The 23206-nt window shown below is 40.3% G+C and overlaps 3 protein-coding genes across 6 annotated transcripts in view; 1 reads left to right on the top strand and 2 right to left on the bottom strand.

Moving 5' to 3' along the window:
• RAD9B (RAD9 checkpoint clamp component B) overlaps positions 1 to 3613 on the bottom strand; it is a 33916-nt gene extending 30303 nt beyond the window's left edge. The window contains exons 1-2 of one of the 3 annotated variants that reach the window (XM_013982863.2): positions 3498 to 3613; positions 890 to 960 (exon numbers count right to left, since the gene is read on the bottom strand). Coding sequence is in view for 1 of the 3 variants with exons in the window: in XM_005670641.3 (XP_005670698.1) it covers positions 890 to 960; positions 3341 to 3377 (108 nt within the window). In the remaining 2 variants the exon portion in view is untranslated. The other 2 variants (XM_005670641.3, XM_013982864.2) reach the window with 2 other exon arrangements.
• Positions 3569 to 12522, top strand: VPS29 (VPS29, retromer complex component). 2 transcript variants are annotated; one of them, XM_003483427.3, is made up of 5 exons: positions 3583 to 3671; positions 5695 to 5706; positions 8357 to 8548; positions 11279 to 11514; positions 12019 to 12522. In XM_003483427.3, the coding sequence occupies exons 1-5, from the start codon at positions 3669 to 3671 to the stop codon at positions 12134 to 12136; spliced, it is 561 nt and encodes a 186-aa protein (XP_003483475.1). In that variant the 5' UTR covers positions 3583 to 3668; the 3' UTR covers positions 12137 to 12522. The 2 variants fall into 2 exon arrangements, with proteins under 2 accessions (XP_003483474.1, XP_003483475.1); XM_003483426.4 differs by lacking the exon at positions 5695 to 5706 and having other exon boundaries at positions 3569 to 3671.
• FAM216A (family with sequence similarity 216 member A) lies at positions 13596 to 23148 on the bottom strand. Its single transcript, NM_001244441.1, has 7 exons — positions 22851 to 23148; positions 21210 to 21250; positions 19324 to 19445; positions 17585 to 17714; positions 17322 to 17505; positions 16514 to 16596; positions 13596 to 13970 (listed from the first exon to the last, which is right to left on the bottom strand). Exons 1-7 carry the CDS (start codon positions 22940 to 22942, stop codon positions 13852 to 13854), a joined length of 771 nt encoding a protein of 256 aa, NP_001231370.1. The 5' UTR covers positions 22943 to 23148; the 3' UTR covers positions 13596 to 13851.

Raw genomic sequence — 23206 nt, 5'->3', positions numbered from 1 at the left:
TTTTCATGAGAAGCAAGAAATTCAGATTTTTATGTGGACTCTCCCAATAACTAAAAGTTAGAAATTTATTTCAATTAAAAACAAAACAAGGAGTTCCCGCCGTGGCGCAGTGGTTAACGAATCCGACTAGGAACCATGAGCTTGCGGGTTCGGTCCCTGCCCTTGCTCAGTGGGTTAACAATCCGGCGTTGCCGTGAGCTGTGGTGTAGGTTGCAGACGCGGCTGGCTCGGATCCCGCGTTGCTGTGGCTCTGGCGTAGGCCGGTGGCTACAGCTCCGATTCGACCCCTAGCCTGGGAATTTCCATATGCTGCAGGAGCGGCCCAAGAAATAGCCAAAAGACAAAAAAAAAACAAAAAAAAACAAAAAAAAAACAAGGAGTTCCCATCATGGCTCAACGGAAACGAATCTGACTAGGAACCTTGGGGTTGCGGGTTCAATCCCTGGCCTCACTCAGTGAGGATCTCAGTGGGGATCTGGCTCCCATTAGACCCCCCTAGCCTGGGAACCTCCATGTGTCCTGGGTGTGGCCCTAAAAAGACAAAAAACAAACAACAACAACAAAAAAAACACGACACGGTGGCAAGTCCCACAAAACACTTCTGTAAGCCATATCTAGCCTCTTGACCATGAGTTTGTGACTTCTGGTTTAAATCCATTGTGTCTATCTGTATAATTTTTAAGTTTACCATGTTCTTTTTTAAAAAAATTTTATTATAGTTGATTTACAAGTTTACCATGTTCCAAATATATTCAGATATGTAAAATAAAGGTGAACAGTGAAAGGTATGACAATTTCTGGATATCCTTGTTAATATTCAATCTGGACTGGGGTCTTTAAACATCTTCTTTTGCCCTTAATAGATGTCTATTAGCTCTTTTTTACTTACACCTTTTTCAGAGGGGTCTAGCCACAGCTCATCACTAATTCGTGAGAGGGCTTGGATTGCTTTCCCAAACACTGTGGAGAAAAAGAAAGGTGCTATTTACATTCTTCCTCTCGAACAATAAAAACAAGTCATAGACCTACTTCAGCATTCACAGGACTCAAGATAAATTCATAAATAACAGTGTTTTATAGACTAATGCTACAAATTGCTTTAAGAAATGTAGAGTTCCCTGGTGTCACAGTAGGTTTAGGATCCAGTGTTGTCGCTGCTATGGCGGTGGTTCAGTCTGGTGCCCAGGAACTTTCACATGCCGCAGGTGCAGGAAAAAAAAAAAAAAAGAAAAGAAAAGGAATACCTTAGAATATCCTTGGCAAAATGCCAGACAGAAAATGCTCAATAAACTTGGAGAATTATGTGTGAAATTATAAAATACAACAAAACCCTTCATATCTGTATGCTTGCAGTGTTGCATGGAACTACTATGGGAACTACTTTGGAGAGCCAATCTAGGGGTCGAATCGGAGCTGGAGCTGCCAGCCTACGCCAGAGCCATAGCAACGCTGGATCTGAGCCACATCTGCGACCTACACCACAGCTCACGGCAACGCCAGATCCTTAACCCACTGAGCAAGGGCAGGGATCGAACCTGCAACCTCATGGTTCCTAGTCGGATTTGTTAACCCCTGCGCCACGATGGGAACTCCCATACTAATGTAGTTTTAAACTTGATTTAAATAAACTTATACTCCCCAAAAGTGTGAAAATATAGCACAAAGAAGATGGTTTGGAGGGTTTTACTAACTTCACGGGTATTTGGCCAAGTCAAAACAGGCCATGAGAGATAAATTAGAGGCATTTAAGACATATTTCTGATGTCTGAGCATGGAAAATTCCAGATCTTCCCACCAAACATAGTTAAAGAGGTCCTGTCAGAAAGAGAACCTAGGGTGGGATGAAATATTGGTCTAATCAGGTATAACACTGTTAGTATTCTTATAAATTATAAATAAATTAAAAAATGTGGCAAACAGATATAGGATACATTGCTGCAATAAAAACAGATGGCCATATCAATCCATGAAAAAGTAGAAAAAAGGACAAATACTTCCAGAACATAAAATCAGATTATAATGCTTAAGAATCAGAAAGGTCTTAGTCAAGGATACAGGCCTCAAACTGAGAAAAACAGGATGACCATTAAAAAAAAAAAAAAAAAAAAAAAAAGGCGTTTGTCCCTTTCATCACTTTACATTCACCACTTATTCCTGCAGCTGCCTAATGAAGACCTTTTTTTCACTCAGTGAATATTTACTGAGCACCCAGTATGCTCCAAGTATGCAACCATGGCAATGGGCATATAGCAATAAACAAGACAGGTAGTTTCTGCCTTCTTAGTTCTTATAGTCCAGGAGGAAAAACAAAACTAAACACCATACAAATAATTACTTATTGAGAACTGAGATACACACTGCAATAGGGAACTTTCTAGAACTCTAAGAACATGCAACAGTGGAAGGCTTGTGCTTCCCTCTCCCATTAATTAATATGGTTCCATAGATGTCCTCAACACAGATGAAGTCAGCCACAGTACAAGATGCCTTTCAATGATCATTTTCAGGTTACTATCTGTAGGAGACCATTACTTTCCTAGAGACCTTCTAGAGTAACTTGTTTAAAGTACCATCTATAATAAACAATAGTTCCTGTACATTCCCATTTATTACTGAGTTTTTTACATGCATTTCATTCCTACAGCAAACTTATAAAGAAGATGCTGTTATTTCTTATTTTACAGATGAGGAAACTGTGCACTGAGATGATTCAGTGGCTTGTTCCAGGTCATACATTAAAAAAATCATAGGAGTTCCCATCCTGGCTCAGCGAAAACAAATCTGACTAGTATCCATGAGGACCTAGGTTCAATTCCTGGCCTCGCTCAGTGGGTTAAGGATCCAGGGTTCCTATGGCTGTGGTGTAGGACGGCAGCTGGAGCTCCCATTTGACACCTATCCTGGGAGCTTCCATATGTTGCACGTGCGGCCCTAAAAAGACCAAAAAAAAAAAGTAGAATCTGGAGTAGAAATCAGGTTTATGCTTTCGTCGTGGCACTAAAATATTTTAACTGCCCAAGCATTATTTTTCCCAACTTCCCACAAAGTCCTTATCATCTCGAGTTTGAGGCTTGCCATTCCAATATCTGTCCTGATGACCACAACTTCACTTCAAGGATACCTATGGCTATAAATATTATGCATAAATAAAAGCGGATGGGCCTACAGTCTTCCCTCAGAAGCTAACGGGACCCTGGGAGGATGCGTGCTGGCTGTGGCCAGGCCTCGTGTCCTCAGCCCTTAGGCATAAAGTCCAAGGATAAGAAATGAAACGATGGTGTAAACATCCCCATGACCACAGGCTCTTTTCTACACAGGAAGGCAAGAAAGGCCTTCCCACCTTTCACCTGACTGCCGCTCAGCCCACACTTCAGCATGTCTGCACGCTCTGAAGAGTCAGGACGCACTGTGCGCCTCAGCTCGAGGGCCCCAGGTGCCCGTATGTTGACCGCGCGCTTTCCGAAACTTCGCGATCTCGCCCTCGCTCCAGTATTTACCTAAGAACAACTTCGCTTTACGGTGGGGAAGGGCCTGTGCGAGCCTCCGTAGGGCAGTCTCTTGCCGACCTCTTTTTTCATTGGTTGTGAGCGAGGTGGGCGGGTCCCTGAGGAGTCCGAGGAAGAGAGGGCGGCGGCGGTTGTGGTGACTGAGCGGAGCCCAGTGACAGGATGGTGAGGATGGCAGCTGGCGCGACCGGGGGCTGGCTCTCGGTTGGGGCGCTGCGTCGTTAGGACCGCTCGGAGTCTGTGGGCGAGGGCTTGGGCGATCCGGGAGGCCATGGCGGGCGCGTCCGGGGCCGGGCCTGGGGAAAGTCAAAGGAGGAGGGAGAGCGGCCACCTCTGGGTGCGGCCAGCCCTGGCCTCGCACCCTAGCCCTAGGGGCCGGAGGACGTCCAAGGGGGAAAAGGGCCCCCCTCAGCTGCTACTCTGTCACGAGACTCACACGCGGGAGCCGGGAGAGGCCTTTGGGCCTGTGCCTGAGCGTCCCCGAGAAAGGAGCGCGGATTACCCCTTCCGTTTCCAGACGTTTCCTTGCTCCTTTCCCGCAAAAAGCACCTCCCGCGGATTGGCGTGTACCGGTTACCACCCCCATGTGGCGAAGGCTGGCTTCGCGGATATAAAACGGGAAGAAGCGAGCAGAATGCCATGTCCATTTTAGTTTGGCTTCCAGGGAAAAGGAATAAAAATTACCTCCTTCGCCCCTGAAAAAACTTGCACCTGCCATTGAAATGTGACAGTGTGCCCTCAAAGAACTGGATTTGGCTTTTAGAGTTGCTGGGACTACTTGTTTTCTTAGAATGTTGTGACCCTAAATTAAGAGGAGGATTCCTTAATGGTTTTCGAATTCCTTGAAATGGTTTGGGGAATTTTGTAAGTACATACGTTTTTGTGGTTAAAGGCCCATTGTTAGCTGCACAGAGAAGTTTGAGAAGCTTTACCTCATTCATCCATCCATCCATCCATTCCCCCAGCCTGCTCCAAGGCCAGCCCGTCACGTCCTCATCCCCAATAGATCGCTACCCCTACTCAGAAACATCTGTTGGAGAGGGCTAATAGCTGCTATCAGACTTTCAAAGTGCCCTTAACCTCCCTGAAAATTTAAGAACAATTTCAAAAGGCGTTGTAATGATCGTGGTATTTGTGTTGATTAAAAAGGACTTCTCTTTCTAATGAACATCCATTGCATTTTTAAGATTATGATTCCACGACAAACAGCCTTTAACGTGGCTGAGGCTTTTAGACATCACAACCAAAGATTTATATATGTTAAAGACTTTAATCCCACTTTTGATTTTTGCTTCCAAACAGACTCCAAATTAGAGTAGTCTAGTTTACAGTAATTTTGAAGCAGTTGTTCCTGAGAGAAGACGAAATTTCTTGACATGATTTACATATTCGTGTTTCTGAAGTTTTTTTTGAAAGACGAACAGATTTTCAGGGTAGTTGTCCTGGAACATCACGTTTCATGTGAAATAGAACTGGGCAGAATTTAGCGTTAGTCAATTCTTTTATGATTAAAAGCACTTTATTTGGCAAAGGAGATTAGAAATGTTCAATACTCAGTACTATCCAGAGTCTTTGGGCAGCAAATTCAGCTGTGGGAAAAGTCCAATTTTAGCTGGAGGAAGGTGTCTGCTTTTACCACCTAGTACATCATCACTTAATAATGTATTCATAGTGCTGTGTTATTCATAATTCTATACAAAATAATGACCTGCAGTATAATTTTCCAGCTTTTTGAACATAAGAGAATTTAGATCAATTTACTTGAAGAATGATTAGGCCTACAGAATCCAGAAAATGTTAGCTTTTATTTACACTATTGCTGGTGAATTTTCCAAATTGTTTTATAAAATTCTAAACAGAACAGGAAGCAAAAGGGATAGGAGTCAAAGTTCAGAATGAGATTAGGAAAAAGTAGAAAAGGTTTTAAGTGTATGTGTGTGTGTGTGTGTTTCATATTTAATAGTACAGCAAATGGTTCTTTTGGTATTATTTTGAGCAAAGCTGATTTTTAACATTTTCTTTCATAACACCCAGAAATCATTAACAATTGTTTGCATATTCATTTGATATGAGTTTTTTTTTTTTTTCTTTTTTGGTTTCTTTTCGTTGCTTTCTTTTAACATTGGTCATGTTTCACCCATTTTTTTTTCATTCCCCTGTCTGCAATCAACTTCTTCATTCCACTAAGGCTGGGCACAGAGTAAGTTTCTTCTCTTAGCTCCTACTAACAATGGTGGTTGGGTAGCTGATTACTGGGATTTCACCCTTTTACAGTCTATCAAATAGGAAGTAACCAAATTTCTATGCTTTGATTAGGTTGGTTCTTAATTTGAATTTAACAAATCTACCATTTCAGGATCTTTTGCTGTCTTAAAAGACTATATAACCTGTGTCTAACCTGAACTGTCAAAGTGTGGAATTTGGGCAAAGACACTGCTCAAAGTATGACATTTGTTACGTGATACTCTTCCTCCTGTAACTTTATAACCTGCAGGAAACCAGAGTCCTAATGAGAATCCTTACTAATTTCGGAGTTCCCATCATGGCTCAGTGGTTAACAAGTCCGACTAGGAACCATGAGGTTGCAGGTTTGATCTCTCGCTTCACTCAGTGGGTTAAGGATCCATCGTTGCCGTGAGCTGTGGTGTAGGTTGCAGACGCAGCTCGGGTCCTGTGTTGCTGTGGCTCTGGTGTAGGCCAGCAGCTACAGCTCCGATTAGACCCCTGACCTGGGAACTTCAATGTGCCACAGGAGTGGCCCTAGAAAAGGCAAAAAGACAAAAAAAAAAAAAAAAAAAGAATCCTTACTAATTTGAAGTAATTCCTGTGCGGCCATTCGTAGTTATACCTTTGGACTGCTAATAGCCTGGGTTCACTTGGGCATAATCCACAGTACATTATAGAATTTAGATTAGTGGTCATTATAAAATATCACGTCTTACTAATTAATGATCTTCCACATTCATATTGAACAGCTCATTCATTATTAGTCCTAGGCATTTTCAACCTGTTATAGACATATTCCCTTTTATGAATTTGAGGTTCTTTTTTAATATAGAAATCTATTTTTTACCTTTTTCTCAAATGCCAGCTTCCCACATTAACTATGTTCTTCAATCCATATCTGAAGGGATCCCCCTCTAAAGATGAAGATTGTTCTATCTCCAGGTACTTTTGTATTGATTACCAATGAGAGTGGAAACTACATGGTGGCTTTTAGTTTTATAGATGTTTTGTCCACTAAGATCTGGATTGAAATAATTAATATAAGTCATGAGCAAATACCAGCCGAAACTACTCTTTATAAAGAAGCTTATTTAATAATTTCATTTAAAGTGCACTAGCTTTGTAACCTTGTGTTACTTCAGTTACTTTACGTCCTGATAGCATTTCCTTTCCTCCGTAGTCATTTTGATAGTTGATGCAAGATGAATCAAGCTTATTTTAGTAGTAATTTTAATATTACACATTTTGGTTTTGTTTAATTTCAATTTACAAAGTCTGTGATGGCCAAACTATTTTCTTTTCATCCTCTTTTACATATTTGGTTTTTTCTTTGTTAATGTTAAAGAATAGTCATGCTTTCTTTAGAATCAGTTAAAGAGCATGCGCATTTATGGATGGGATGTCTGTGTGGGAAAATATCCTGTCACAGAATAAAGGTGCTTACACCAGTCAACATAGAGATTGATTCTGTTGTCCTTTGGGGGACAGATACTATTTTTTTTGTTTGTTTGTTTGGCTGTCCGCCCCAAGGCATATATAATTCCTGGGCCAGCATTCAGATCTGAGCTGCAGTTGCGACCTACACCACAGCTGCAGCAATGCCAGATCCTTTAACCCACTGTGCTGGGTTGGGCATCAGACCTGTGTCCTAGCACTGCAGAGATGCCGCTGATTCCTGATTCCAGTGCTCCATAGCGGGAACTCCCAGATACTATTTTCAAATGATTTTTTGGACAGTATTCTGTTAAATGATGTATATATGTCAAATCTTGAAATTTTAAAATTAAAAATTTGCAGGATTGAGGGTTTTTAATTCCCTTATATTTAAATGCAAAATTTGTTTTTATCATCTGAGACTGTGTTCCAACTCTAAACTACCTCCTGCTGAATTCTTCACTTATTTAGCTGATCTCTCTTTTTTTTAATGCTCTAATGCACATGAAAGATAGTGATTTGTTATTTTAAGTTTGAGAGGATACATAGGTAATTTAATCTAGACAAAAATATGACAGGAGTTTAATGATGAAAGAAAGAGAAGATAACAAAGCTTATAATTCAAAAGCATGTGTTTCCCCTATTGAAACTCTTTGAAATTTAGACTGTTCTTATTCTTCTGGTAATGTATAGTTAATATTTTAATTAGCATATTATAAGTTTTGGCTACTGTTCTCCAAATAGTTGTCAATATAGTAAATTACAGAATTAACTTTTTTTCTCTATCATTATAATTTTAACATTTTTTTAATTAACATTCTTGGAGTCAGTATGTGATGTTTTATATTACAACTGCAGAAATATGAATGACCACATCAAATTCCATAGGGCCCTGTAGTATATTTTTCATTTTTCAATATTTTACTGAGTGTGATTTATAGGTCTCTAAATGAATCATTTTAGAAAGTTTGATTTTTTTCTTAGTAAATAGAATTGGATATTTATGACAAAATAAACTAAATGATTTAGAATCATATGTGTTTATTCAAATGGTCGTGATAGGAACTGTGTGTATAACTTCAGCTCTTTTGGATTCTGGAATCTCTTGATTAGTTTAATTTAAAAGAGGGGTTGTCCTGTTTTGACATCATGTTTAACTTTAAATCTTTTCTCACCTTGACACTTTAAAGTTGGTGTTGGTATTAGGAGACCTGCACATCCCACACCGATGCAACAGTTTACCAGCTAAATTCAAAAAACTGCTGGTGCCAGGGAAGATTCAGCACATTCTCTGCACTGGAAACCTTTGCACCAAAGAGAGTTATGACTATCTCAAGACTCTGGCTGGTGATGTTCATATTGTGAGAGGAGACTTCGATGAGGTGATGTACTTCCCTTTCCCTTCCCAAGTAGTTCCTTTTTCCTTTTTTGTTACTGTTGTGTTGACTATGTATTAGCTATTTCTTTTTCTTGAGATATATATAAACTCTTTTTTTGGCCATGTCTGCGGCATGTGGAAATTCCTGGGCCAGGCATCAAACCCATGCCACAGCAGCCACCTGAGGTGTTGTTATGACAACACTGGATCCTTAACCTGCTGTACTGCAAGGGATCTCCTGAGCTTTGTCTTTTAGAACAGTTTCTCAACAGTTCTTTTTTTTTTTTCCCCCCACTTTTTCAATATAAAATCACTACATATACCTCTCCCTTACTGTTTGAAAAATCACTATTTTAGACTACTTAATAAACATATACTTGTTCTAACGAAATTGTAACGTGGTAAAAGTGGTTTTTGTCACTCATTTTTGTAGTACTATCATTTAGTTTATAAAGTTTTTGTTAGGAACTTACCACCACCACCTCTGCTACTGTATATCACTGTATCGTGTTCCACCTTCCAATTCTGTCATTGCTCCCTCCACAGTTTGTTCCCCAAGTAGCAATGAGAGTGATTCTTTTTAGGTGAAGTGAGGTCACATCACTTCTCTGTTGAAACTCTGCCATGGCTCCCTGTCTCAAGGGTTAACTATACAGAGGCAGAGGAGCTTTGAGGAGGGGATAGAACTGTTCTATATCTTAATTGTGGCAGTGCTTACACAGCTGTGCATTTGTCAAACAAAACTCCTTGAATTGTACACCAAAAAGAATAATTTTCCTCTATGTTAATTATACCACAATTGAACCTAACTTTAAAGAAAAAAATAGGAGTCCCTGTCCTGGCTCAGTGGTTAACGAATCCGACTGGGAACCATGAGATTGCGGGTTCCATCCCTGGCCTCACTCAGTGGGTTAAGGATCCGGCATTGCCGTGAGCTGTGGTGTAGGTCACAGATTCGGCTCAGATCTGGCATTGCTGTGGCTCCTGTGTGGCCGGCGGCTACAGCTTCAATTGGACCCTTAGCCTGGGAACCTCCATATGCCGTGGGAGCGGCCCAAGAAAATAGCAGAAAGACAAAGAAAAAAAGAAAGAAAAGAAAGAAAGAAAAAATAAGGAGTCTGGAGTTCCAGCTTTACCCATTAATTAATATTTAGGCAAACTATGTCGTTTCTCTGAGTTCCCTACTATGTAAATATGCTTGGAAAAGATGATTTTTAAGACAGCTGCCAGTGCTAACATTGTATGATTTAACTTTATCTGATTTTAGTATGAAAATTTTTGTTTGTATTTTTGGGAATATAAGCTTTTTCATAAATTATGTAACTTCATTGATGTTCTTTAATGGGATTCCTTTATGCCAAACAGAATGGCAGCATTGTGTCTTTTTTTTTAAGTGTTAATAATAAGTTTGAATAAACTAGAGATGGCATGAATGTGAAAGACAGGGTGGCGGGGCTGAGAAGAGAAGGGGCATAATCTTGTCAGTAATTAGCATATAGGTTTGGTTTGTTAAAAAAATGTATTAGGAGTTCTGTTTATGATATGCTAAAGTTGGTTTCAATAGCAAGAATTAAAATTTTTTGCTTTGGAGTTCCCATTGTGGCACAGTAGAAACAAATCCAACTAGTATCCATGAGGATGTGGGTTCGATCCCTGGCCTTGCGCAGTGGGTCAGGGATCCGGCGTTTCCGTGAGCTCTGGTATAGATCGTAGGCATGGCTTGGATCCTGAATTGCTGTGACTGTAGGCCAGCAGCTGTAGCTCCAATTCAACCCCTAGCCTGGGAACCTCCATATGTCTTGCATATGGCCCTAAAAAGCAAAAAAAGAAAAAAAAATTTTTTTTTTTTGTCTTCTAATATGCTACATTCACAGACCCTGGAGCTGTACTAGCAGGGTTTGGATCTTGGCTCAAACACTTAATAACTTATGACCTTAAGCAAGCTATTGTTACCTCTGTGCCTCAGTGTCCTCATCCATAAAATGGGGGTCATAATAGAACCTACCTCTTAAGATCATAAGTATGACATCGATTGATATTTACAAACCTCTTCGAATAGTGTTTGGTTGATAACTAAGTGCTACATAAATATTAACTATCATTATTACTTATAGCATCTATATAACTATTAAATCCTAGCTTACAGGTCATGTTCCTAGGATTTTTAGAGGAAACAAATTTGGGGGCATAATTTCCTCTGTAGTAAGCCCAAAAGAACTCATATTCTATAAAAAATAAGCACAATGAAGGGATTGCATGGTAAATTGCAATTTACCTGAAGTAAGTTTTTGTTTTTGTTTTTTTGCCTTTTCTAGGGCTGCTTCTGGCAGCATATGGAGGTTCCCGGGCTAGGGGTCTAATCAGAGCTATAGCCGCCGGCCTACGCCAGAGCCACAGCAATGTGGGATCCAAGCTCGTCTGCAACCTACACCACAGCTCACAGCAACGCCGGATCCTTAACCCACTGAGCAAGGCCAGGGATCAGACCCGAAACCTCATGGTTCCTAGTCGGATTCGTTAACCACTGCGCCATGACAGGAACTCCTGAAATAAGTTATGTTTTGAGCACAGTTGGAGCCTTATAGACTGAGAAGAAATCAAATATTTAATAAATATGTTGGTTGTGGAGCCCTGTATCAAAACACCTGTATGAGATTGAATATTTAAGAAACTTGTTTTTTAAACATCAGGATCTCTAAAGCATTTTTTTTCTTATGTCTGTTTCATATTTTAGAATCTTAATTATCCAGAACAGAAAGTTGTGACCGTTGGGCAGTTCAAAATTGGTTTGATCCATGGACATCAAGTTATTCCATGGGGAGATATGGCCAGCTTAGCCCTATTGCAGAGGCAGTTTGATGTGGACATTCTTATTTCGGGACACACACACAAATTTGAAGCATTTGAGCATGAAAATAAATTCTACATTAATCCAGGTTCCGCCACTGGAGCATATAATGCCTTGGAAACGTGAGTAGTATGGAATATGGGGGTTTTATAAAATTAATAATCGAATATGTGACATTGCATAAAAGAGAAAAGTGATCATTTAAAAGCCTTTTGACAACCTTGTATTGGTGATTATTCCTCTTTTTTTTTTTTTTTTTTTTGCTTTTTAGGGCCACACCTGCCGCTTATGGAAGTTCCCAGGCTAGGGGTTGACTTGGAACTATAGCTGCCGGCCTACGCCACAGCCCACAGCTGTGCTAGAGCTGAGCCACGTCTGCAACCTACACCATAGCTCATGGCAACGCCAGATCCTTAACCCACTGAGCAGGGCCAGGGATCAAACCTGTGTCCTCACAGGTCCTAGTCGGGTTTGTTAACTGCTGAACCATGACAGGAACTCCCCCTGTTCTTTTTAATATGTCTAACAACCAGATTTCTTCTTGAATCCAAATTGTCATCCTAAACTGAAATTTATAGTGCTGCTTTTTAGGACAAAACACTGACATTATTTATATTTTCTTCCAGAAACATTATTCCTTCATTTGTGTTGATGGATATCCAGGCTTCTACAGTTGTCACTTATGTGTATCAGCTAATTGGAGATGATGTGAAAGTAGAACGAATTGAATACAAAAAATCTTAAAGCCAGGCCTGTCTTGATGATTTTTCTGTTGGGCTTTTCTTTTTTTCATTCCCCTGTTCAACTCAAGTAATTAAACATTTAAGAGCCACAAAATTGTATCACTTTTATAATATTTTGCAGTAAAATATAATATCGTCTTCTGTTAATACAGTGTTCTAAGCTTCTTGTAAACTATAAGATTATATTTAGTTTAAGTATATGATTTCTATGAAAAAATGCCCACCACACAGTATGGTCACATGTTAAGAAGAATTTATCCTTGTAAATATCCTCATAGTTGATATTTGGAACTTTATTACCAAAGTAGTGCATGAGGAGAAAGAATCTAGACTTTCTTGTATACATTTTTCTCTTCTCCAGTAATAAACAGTTACCTTTCATTTATACTCTCTTGATAAACTGTGTTTTAATTTTTAAAAATGAGAGACCAAATGAAACTATGGACAGGAGTTACAGTGACGAGGTAGATGACCTTTCAGAGCTCTCATTTCTTACAACATTCTGGGCCATAATGTTGGACTGAGGTTTTATTTTCTAAATAATATAACATATTGCCATTTTAAATCATCAGTGATGCTTCAGACTATTGCTTTTAAATGCCCTTTTAAGTTTTAACAACAAATTATTTTTTCAAACACTGTGCTTAACTAATTCGAAAAGATGCATGTGTCCCAGTGTTCACAGCAGCATTGTTTACAGTTGTGAAGACATGGAAGCAACCTAAGGGTCCATGAACAGGTGAATGGATAAAGGAGATATGATACATATATACAGTGGAATATTACACAATAGAAAGAATGAAATTTTGCCATTTGCAACAAAATAGATGGTCTTGGAGAGAACTATGCTAAGTGAAATAAGTCAGATAAGACAAATACTATATGATATCACTTATTTGTAGACTCTAAAAAACAAACTAGCGAACAAAAAAGAAACGGATTCACAGATATGAAGAACAGATCAGTATTACCAGTGAAGAGAGTGAAGGGGGAAAAGGCAAAATAGGGGTAGGGAATCAAGATGTACAAAGTATCAGGTGTAAAATAAATAAGCTACAGGGATACATTGTACAACACAGGAAATACAGCCAATATTTTAACACTAACATTTACAAGGCAAGCATACTAGAGTGAATATGTAATGTGAAAAATCCTTTCATTAGTACAACTCCCAAGTTAATCTGGTTTAAGAGTGAAAATGTTTGTGTGGCAATTTTCATAAAATAGAGTAAATTGACATTGCCATTTTAAGTTGTATTCAAAAAGCTAATATTTATTAAGCCCCCTCTCTGCAAGCCAGGGTGTTATCTCTACCATAATGCTATTCTATGTTAAGGTATTTCAGACTTTTCCTCAAGAAGATACTTGTAGAATATTCTAATGTTGCTATTTTAGGACTTAGTATAAACAGAAAAAGAATTATACAATGTATTTGTCAGCTTTAAGGAAAAATAATTCAGTTTTAGGTGACAAGAATTTTAATTATATCTAGCTTGAAATACAAGCATATATTACTACATAAGCATATGTTACACAAATACCATTGGAACGTGGAACTACATCAGACAAATTACATTGTGATAAAAGCTTCTGAACAAACCAAAATTACTTAATGACAATGGTGAACAACAATACTATCCTAAATGTAGAGGGAGGACGCAATTCACAATCCCTTCCCCCACCTTTGGCACATCATCAGTACACAAGACAGAACTGTCAAGTTAGCATCAGATGTTCTCCCTGTTCTTCAATTGACATTGATTGCATACATCTGTTTAGTAAATCGTCTTCTTTTTTTTCTTCATTCATGTATGATTCAGAATCATTTGTAGAAACTGAAAGAAAAATAATATATGATGATTGTTTTGGATATAAAATTGTATTTCATCCTGAAAATTGACATTTGTATGTAAGAACAACCTATAAAATGATCTTACTTATTAATTAATAAGCCTTTAGCAAAAACAAATTTCCTGCAATTTTCAAAGTTTTATTTTCTCTTCTTTCCCCCAATCTCTTTTCTTTTTAGGGCTGAACCCGTAGCACATGGAAGTTCCCAGGCTAGGGGTCCAATTTGGCGCTGCAACTGCCAGCCTATATCACAACCACAGCAACTCGGAATCCAAGCTACATCTTCAATCTATATCGAAGCTCAAGTCAACGCCAGATCCTTAACCCACTGAGTGAGGCCAGGAATTGAACTCACATCCTCATGGATACTAGTCGGGGTCAGTACTGCTGAGTCACAATGGGAACTCCCGCAAATCTCCCTTTTTCTGTTTTTGTTTTGTTTTTTAGGGCCAAACCTGTGGCATTTGGAGATTCCCAGACTAAGGGTCTAATCAGAGTTACAGCTGCTGGCCTACACCACAGACACAGCAATGTGGGATCCAAGCCACATCTGTGACCTACACCACAGCTCATGGCAATGCTGCATCCTTATCCCACTGAGCAAGGCCAGAGATCAAACCTGCATCCTTGTGAATCCTAGTCAGGTTTGTTAACCACTGCACTAGGAAGGGAACTCCCCCAAATCTCTTTTTAAATTAAAATACCTAAGTTATTGTACAGCAGATTACTTGTTACTGAGTCCTATTTTCCCATTACTTTTCAAAATCTTTTGGCTGGGAGAAGTTATAGATTCAGCATTCTCCATTTTCCTTAAGCTCCTTGTTTCTTCTCTTGGGACCCACAGGGACTCTTTACTCTCTACCTGTAGTTTCCTTCAATTGCTCTTTTTGGATCCATACTTGCCACTTCCCTCCTTTCTTCAATAGGCATGGTAATAAGTAAGGTATTTACAGCAGAGCTGGCTGGTGCTGTCACAAAGCAGTGGGACATGAGCTCAGAAAGCCTAACTTCCACTTAATCCTTTCTACTTTATCAATTCTGAGGAATATTTCTGAGCATCCAGTCTTTCTTCCTCCTTTGTCTTTTTAATTTTGTGATAGTCTATATTTCTGGTAGAAGGATCCTTTATGCTGATCCTTCCCAGGTACGGATTTCTCTGAGTTTCTCTGTAAAGTTAACAACTGTTTGGTTTGCTTCCACTGGTTTGTTGAATATTAAACAAAATGGTGTAAGTATAACCCTTTGTTAACTATTTTATGCTATACAAAAGAGGCTGTCCAACTTTGTAACTGTCAAATAAAAGAAGTGCTTGGGAGTTCCTGTCATGGCATAGTGGTTAATGAATCTGACTAGGAACCATGAGGTTGCAGGTTCGATCCCTGGCCTCGCTCAGTGGGTTAAGGATCCAGCGTTGCCGTGAGCTGTGGTGTAGGTCGCAGACGCGGCTCGGATCCTGTGTTCCTGTGACTCTCGCCTAGGCTGGCAGCTCCAGCTCCGATTAGACCCCTAGCCTGGGAACCTTCATATGCCTCGGGAGCAGCCCTAGAAAAAGGAAAAAAGACCAAAAAAAAAAGAAGTGCTATGGCTTGAAAAAGTCATGTTTGTGGCCCAGGGTTCTGACAGATTTCATTCTCTCTTCTAAATCTCTGGCCCTGGTATTACAAATATCTATATTTAGAATTAGAAATAGGGGTTCCCATCGTGGCTCAGCAGAAATGAATCTGACTAGCATCCATGAAGACACAAGTTTGATACCTGTCCTTGCTCAGTGGGTTAAGGATCTGGCGTTGCCATGAGCTGTGGTGTAGGTCACAGACACAGCTCACATCTGGTGTTCCAATTCACCCCCTAGCCTGGGAACCTCCATATGTGTTCTTTTAAATGAAAGCAGAAAGCGACTTTAAGTCTTTTTTGGGGGGAGGGGCCTGCACCCCTGGCATACTAGAGCCGCAGCTGCCAGACTACACCATAGCTACAGCAATGCCAGATCCCAACCATGCCTGCAGACTACAACGCAGCTCACAGCAATGCTGAATTACTTAACCCACTGAGCAAGGCCAGGTATGGAACCTGTGTCCTCATGGTTACTGGTCTTGTTCATTACTGCTGAGCCACAGTGGGAACTGCCATGGTTGGTTTTGTTTGGAGTAATATAAGCAAATCACATTTTAAATTTGTTAAATGCCTTCTGTAATAGAAATGGAACTATATCGGGTTTAATATTTTTTAAGCATAACATCTTAAAAAATGCATGTTTTAGGAGTTCCCGTCGTGGCTCAATGGATTACAAACCCAACTAATATCCATGAGGATGTGGCCTCGCTCAGTGGGTTAAGGATCCATCATTGCTGTGAGCTGTGGTGTAGCTTGCAGATGCTGCTCAGATCCCGAGTTGCTGTGGTTGTGGTGTAGGCCGGTAGCTGTGGCTCCAATTCGACCCCTAGCCTGGGAACCTCCATATGCTGCAGGTTCGGCCCTAAAAAATAAAAGAAGAATAAAAATGCACTTTTAAAAATTCCACATTTACCTGATTGGATGAACAGTCTGCCTGGTTTTCTAAAAATCTTCAGTGACTTACATCTTGTTTTTGATGCATATCCAGTTTTTAAACTATAAAAAAAGAGAAACATTAATTGGAACCAACAAAGTGAACAGCTGCCTGATGCATGTGAAAGACCATACACATTCTTTTTATTTAGCTGCTGGCATCACCAAAGAGACTCTTTCAGTCCCTGAATTCTCCTGTGACTTACTAACCCTGAAATGCAAAGCTAGCAATTGTAGTGCAGGTTGAATAAGCAGGCATCTTAATCTCTTTTTTCCTTTTCCCTTTTTTCTTTTCTTTTTTTTTTTATAGTTTTTTTTTTTTTAAGTACTGCTTTTTTTTTTTTTTTCTTTGTCTTTTTAGGGCCGCACCCACGGCATATGGAGGTTCCCAGGCTAGGGGTCGAATCGGAGCTACAGCTGCCGGCCTACACCACAGCCACAGCCATGCATTCCCTTTTTTCTTTATAGTATTCCCCTGTGCAGAAGTAATCATAGGCTTCTCCTTTTGGAAGTGTTTGTATTATTTAGAATTTGAATGGGAATAACTGAAAAGGGCAATCTTCCATATCTCTGGCTGGTCAAAATTTTTACAATTCCACAGAATTCTAAAAGCAATAGCACATCTCTTTACTTCACCTTTAAAGAGACCACGAGATAGCATTCTTTTGTGCTTTTTGTCCATATTTAATGAAGTAAACATAGTAAGGACACAAGATTTAATATCATTTAGCTATCCTTCAAATTAAACTGGGGGTACAAATTTTTCTCTTAAACACTAGGAAACAGACCCTTCTTTGTTTCTCACTGGTCGCCAAAGGGAATGCTGTATGATCATCTCAGGTGCAGATGCAGCTGCCATGTTAGAAGGCCCCGAGTTTTCTCTCTCCAGTTGGTGTCGCCATGTGGTGCAGGGGTAATGCTGCTTCTGTGAGTAACGAGAACCGAGGTGGCTTCTGTGATGAGTGAGGACACCTGTCACAAAAATCACCTCTGTTAGAAGACTCTTGTTTCCTGTTAGAACTAGTAAGAAACTACCTGGAGGGGCACCTGCCTGGCTTTTGTGAGCTGCGCTGGATCACATGCAGGTACTGCCTCTTCATTAACGTCCTCAGGTAGTTTGCATTATAGATCTTAGCAATGCTGCACAGGTAACGCTTCTGGCCTAAGGTGAGGTCTGAATGCTAAAAGACAAAGCAAGATTTATAGGCTGCATTGGAGAACAGAGGGCTGGCAATATTTCATCTCTGAAAGGAGAACGTTCAGAATTGCGCCAGGTGTATATTTTACTTAGGCAAATTCAGCTTATTAATTTGGCCAAAAAGGGAAAGAAATGTCCATTTAAATAGTATAAGTAACTCGGCTTGTCATTTCCACTCAAGTGATTCAAGTACCCAATGTGACTGGAGAACCACTGCCCTAGAAGAATAAGGAAAGTGTGAACTTGCTGTCAGTGAGTTCCCACATGCCTCTCACTGAGTGTGGGGATCTTGCCCTCTGAATATGATGTTTAAGGTATTACCTCAAAAGTAGTAACTAAAAGCACCAACTAGTTTAGTCTTAACTAAGGAAATAGTCTGTTCTAGCACCAGAAAGACTTTCACTGTACTTGATTTTAGAAGTTAACTCTCAGAGTTCCCATCGTGGCTCAGCAGAAACGAATCCGATTGGTATCGATGAGGATGCAGGTTCGATCCCTGGTCTCATTCAGTGGGTTAAGGATCTGGTGTTGCCGTGAGCTGTGGTGTAGGTCACAGATGCGGCTCACATCTGGTGTTGCTGTGTGTGGTGTAGGCTGACTGCTACAGCTCTGATTTGACCCCTATCCCAGGAACTTCCATATGCTGAGGGTGCAGCCCTAAAAAGCAAACAAAAAAAAAAGTTAACGCTCACCTAAAATGCAAGACTCCACTGTACATGCATGTGTATACACAAACACAAGACTTACTGAACCAAACATGTAATAAAACCAGAACAAATTCAAAATGTTGGTCAGAAAAACTTTAGTAACAAATCTTTAGTAACAAATCTTTAGTAACCCTAATTTACACTGCTGTAGAAAGGTTACTTCTGGCAGCTGTGATCTTTAATGGGTAGGTAATATAGGTCAACGTTATGAAACGTTTATTGTCATTTCCTTTACTTATTTGCTTTTAATTTTATAGTCCTTGAGCAAAATCTTTACGAGGTTGAATATCTGTCTCTGGAGTGGAACTTCCTCAAACATCTTTGTGCTTGGAGCATTGAGCTTCCAGAGTAAAGGTAATTAGATCTGAAGTATCATAAAGCCCTGAAAGAACTCTTATGCTAGGGAATCTTTAATGATAAAATCCTTGCATTCATTCATGAGTTTACCCAAGAGGTATTTATAAACCTCATACAGTATGCTGACTGTACCTTGTCTTCTGCAGTGCCTTGCCTCTAAAAAGCTTATCTTCAATTAAAAGTTCAGCTCTCTGGAGTTCCCGTCGTGGCTCAGTGGTTAACGAACCCGACTGGCATCCATGAGGACACAGGTTCAATCCCTGGCCTCGCTCAGTGGGTTAAGGATCTGGTGTTGCCGTGAGCTGTGGTGTAGGTCGTAGATGCGGCTCAGATCCCTCGTTGTTGTGCCTGTGGCGTAGGCCAGCAGTTACAGCTCCAATTCAACCCCTAGCCTGGGAACCTCCATATGCTGCTGGTGCAGCCCTAAAAGACAAAAAGAAAAAAAAAATAATAATAATAATAAAAAGTTGAGCTCTGAACACAGAGACTACTGGTATTTAAATAAAGTATTGGTATTAGTTAGCATACCTTTCGAAAGGATGTCTCCATCATTGATTTCGGAATGTGAATTGTTTGAATGTGAGGCGTTTTCCATAACTCTTGCAGCTTGGTTCTGGGTGAGTTCACTTTGTGTCCATCTTTGATTTGATCTATAAGCAAGGACATTATTATGTCTTTCATGACCAAAGATCAGTTTAACAATTATTCATATCTGTCTATTTATATGCATCAGTGATTATCCTGGAATAGTAGTATGGGTCGACTGTTAAAGAGACTTTGTATGCCATTCAGTTTTAGAGTACACAAAAATCTAAGACATTTATCAATATTTACTATATATAATATATAATCATTACATATGGACTACAATATTTTGAACTCAGCTGAGGTGCAAACTGTTAACAGTAACTTCTTTAGTTTTTTTGTATGTCAAACCATACTAAATAGGAATAAACATGCAGGATTTCCAAAAATATTTTGTCATTCATTTGACTTCAGTATGTAGTGTTAAAATTCTACTCCATGTTAGACACAAGACAGAATAACATACATTTTATATCTTTAATGGGCAGTGTTAAAATGAAAAACCTTGGGAGTTCCCTGGTGGCTCAGTGGGTTAAGGATCCAGCATTGTCAGTGTGTGGTTCAGGTCTGATCCCTGACCTGGGAATTTCTGCCTGCTGCGGGTGTGGCCAAAAACAGAAAACAAGTGTTAGCTAGAATGTGGAGAAACTGGACCCCTGTGAATTGCTGGTGGGAATGTAAAACAGGGCAGTGGCTGTGGAAACAGTTTGGCGGTTCCTCAAAAAATCAAAGAGAATTGCCATATGATTCAGCAAATCCATTTTATTTATTTATTTTTGTTTTTTAGGGCTGCACTTGCAGCCTATGAAAGTTCCCAGCCCAGGGGTTGAATCAGAGCTGCAGGTACTGGCCACAGCCACAGCCACAGCCACAACTACTCAGGATCTGATCCCCATCTTCATCCTACACCACAGCTCATGGGAGCTCCAGATCCTTAATCCACTGAGTGAGGCTAGGGATCAAACCCACATCCTTATGGATACTGGTTGGGTTTCTAACCCGCTGAGCCACAACTAGAACTCCCTCAGCAATTCCATTTTAAAACAAACATATGCATATGAAATAAACAGTAATATACATATAGGTGTATGTTTCCTAGGTAACTGTAAGGAATATAAATTTTCCAAGGAAAAGTAAAGTGAATTCAAGTTTATATATCATTGAATTGAAATTGCTCCCCCCCACAAAAAAATAATTAGATGGTCTTTGGGGGCCTATCTTAACCTCTTACCTCCAGCAGTTCTAGCCATTATTTCAAGTGAGAGGAAAATAGTAGCACTGAGAAATATTTTATGTTGTTTGAAGTTGTACAATTTAGAATTTTTCCTTCAATCTGTTATAAACAATTCTTTTCAGATTCACTGGTATTTTGAAGTACACTTTTTTTTTTTTCTTTTTAGGGCCACACCTTTGACATATGGAAGTTCCCAGGCTAGGGGTCAAATCGCAGCTGTAGCTGCTGGCCTCCGCCACAGCCACAGCAATGCAGGATCCGGGCCGCATCTGCAATCTATACCAGAGCTCATGGCAACATTGGATCCTTAACCCACTGAGTGAGGCCAGGGATTGAACTCGAGTCCTTATGGATACCAGTTGGATTCAGAGCCACTGAGCCACAATGAGAATTCCTTAAAGTACTCTCTTAATGTGAGATATCTTAATAGGAAACAACCTGCTGGATTATTCTGTGAAAAAAAAAATACATATATATATGTATGTATATTTAGGGGGGCACCTTCGGCATATGGAAGTTCCCAGGCTAGGGGTCAAATTGGAGCTGCAGCTGCCAGCCTATGCCAGATAGGTATTAATTTGTGTGCTCTACTCACCAGTTCCTTTGGAATTCTGGTAGTAAGAATATCCAGCTGATCTGTTTTTTAAAAAAAGAATGTAAATAATATGCAATACCTGATGGCTTTATAAGCATTAAATAAAGTATTTTAAATGAAAAAAGGACAGTACTGCATATGCTTTTTAGTTTTCATTTTTTCATCAAAAATAATGTCTTGCAATTTTTTTCTTCTAATTCTGGTTATATCCTAATGACTCCAGGCTTTTTCAAAGTGGGTTATCTGAGATTTTCACAATACTATAAAGGATTTACTTTAAGCCAGATTTGGCCTTACTTTTTTTTTTTTTTTTTTTTGTCTTTTTGCCTTTTCTTGAGCCACTCCCGTGGCATATGGAGGTTCCCAGGCTAGGGGTCCAATTGGAGCTGTAGCCACCGGCCTACGTTACAGCCACAGCAACTCAGGATCTGAGCCGAGTCAACCTCATGGTTCCTAGTCAGATTCGTTAACCACTGCACCAGGACGGGCACTCCCATGATATTCTTTACTTTTAATGAAGTAATTCGGGTGTGGAAAGGACTATCTTGTTATTTGTTGTATGTAATTTAAGGTGTACTGGAAGTGATAGGATGGTCTGCAATGTTTCTAATTTTGTACAAGTTCATTTTTTCTATTCTCAAATTAAGACAAAACACTCTCCCTTTCCTCTTCCTGCAACTTATTCAGTGACCAAGAGTTCATTGATCCCCTGATATACTAGGATCCAGAACTTCACCACTTTACCTTGAGAAAAAGAATATATATATATATATATATATGGGTCACTTTGCTGTACAGCAGAAATTGACAGAACATTGTAAATCAAGTATAATAAAAAAATTTAAAAAAGAAAACTTTCACCAAGCACTGTGAAAAATAGAAAAGAAACACATGACCCTATCCCATCTTTAAAATTCGTCAATCCACCAAGTATATTAAGACAGCCATGGGGTGCAACAGGAGCCATGACTGTGGGCTTGAGAGGAATACCGGGCAGCTCTCACTTTTAGGGAATAATGGATGCAAGGGATGAGGAAGTAACTTCAGCAGCTAATTGTCTTCAGCATCCAGGAAATAATAGTAAAAACCTCCTCGAAATGAAATGGATTTATGAAGAAAGGAGTTACTGAGTAAACAAAATGTCAAAATCAAGGCGCCTCTAATATTCATAGTCATCTGTCGCAGATTATGAATCCCAGTTTAACATAAAGGTGGCTAATGTCACACACAGGTAAGAGATTTATTGATTTGGAAGCGCTCGTTTGAGCCTCTATTCCCATGGTGCCCCCAGCCAACTCCTTTCTGTAGAAATACTACGGCCAGACGGCCAATTTTCCAGCAGATTTCGTAGCGCCCCCTCGGGGCAGAGAGGCACCCAGGCGATTGCCGCAGTCACTGTGTTTAGACAGTCACTGCACCAACCCTCCTCCTAAGCTTCCCTCAGAAGCCCTTCCCCTAAACTGTGCGTAGGCTTCCATATTTCCCATCTCGGCCATAGCAAAGGTTCTCCTTTCCTCCCACTTCAGGACACTGGGGACCAGTCCTTCAGAGCAACCAGTTCCCACCCCCTCCTCTACATGGGGATCACGAGCAGGGGCTGGTCGCCGTCCTCCCAAACCCCTCAGGGCCCGGCAACCTCACCCGCCGCAGGCACCCTCGGTCCTGGCCACTGCGGAAGGCTCTGCGGAAGCACTGCACTCCGTCCAGTCAGACACTGGACCCTGGCCAGGCATCTCCTCCCAGGTGCCCGGCCCGCGAGCTGCGTGCAGGAGAAGCTTTCCCCTTTCCCCTCCCCTGTCGGCACGCGTGCGTCAGACCCGGCAATATTGGGGATGAAGAGGCGGACGCCAGATTCTAGCCCCCTCCGATGCAATCCGGACAGTGCCCGAATAGCTTCGGGAGAGCGGGGAGGGCAGATCCACGATCCTAGAGTTAAGTTGGGGGAGGGGCGGGTATTCTTCAGTTGACTGCGCGTTTGTACGTTTGCATCTTTCTGT

Source organism: Sus scrofa, chromosome 14 (assembly GCF_000003025.6).
Source record: "Sus scrofa isolate TJ Tabasco breed Duroc chromosome 14, Sscrofa11.1, whole genome shotgun sequence".
Classification (NCBI taxonomy): domain Eukaryota; kingdom Metazoa; phylum Chordata; class Mammalia; order Artiodactyla; family Suidae; genus Sus; species Sus scrofa.
This window is presented reverse-complemented; position numbering and strand designations above follow the sequence as displayed.

Excerpts from the sequence above, each read along its gene's own strand:
- VPS29 (XM_003483427.3), top strand. Across the intron at positions 8,549-11,278 it reads TGAGAGGAGACTTCGATGAG|AATCTTAATTATCCAGAACA; the intron begins GTGATGTACTTC and ends TTCATATTTTAG. Across the intron at positions 11,515-12,018 it reads GCATATAATGCCTTGGAAAC|AAACATTATTCCTTCATTTG; the intron begins GTGAGTAGTATG and ends ATTTTCTTCCAG.
- FAM216A (NM_001244441.1), bottom strand. The coding sequence starts at position 22,942 with ATGCCTGGCCAGGGTCCAGTGTCTGACTGGACGGAGTGCAGTGCTTCC. Across the intron at positions 21,251-22,850 it reads ACCGAGGGTGCCTGCGGCGG|ATCAGCTGGATATTCTTACT; the intron begins GTGAGGTTGCCG and ends TTTAAAAAACAG. Across the intron at positions 13,971-16,513 it reads CAGACTGTTCATCCAATCAG|TTTCTACAAATGATTCTGAA; the intron begins GTAAATGTGGAA and ends TTTTTCTTTCAG.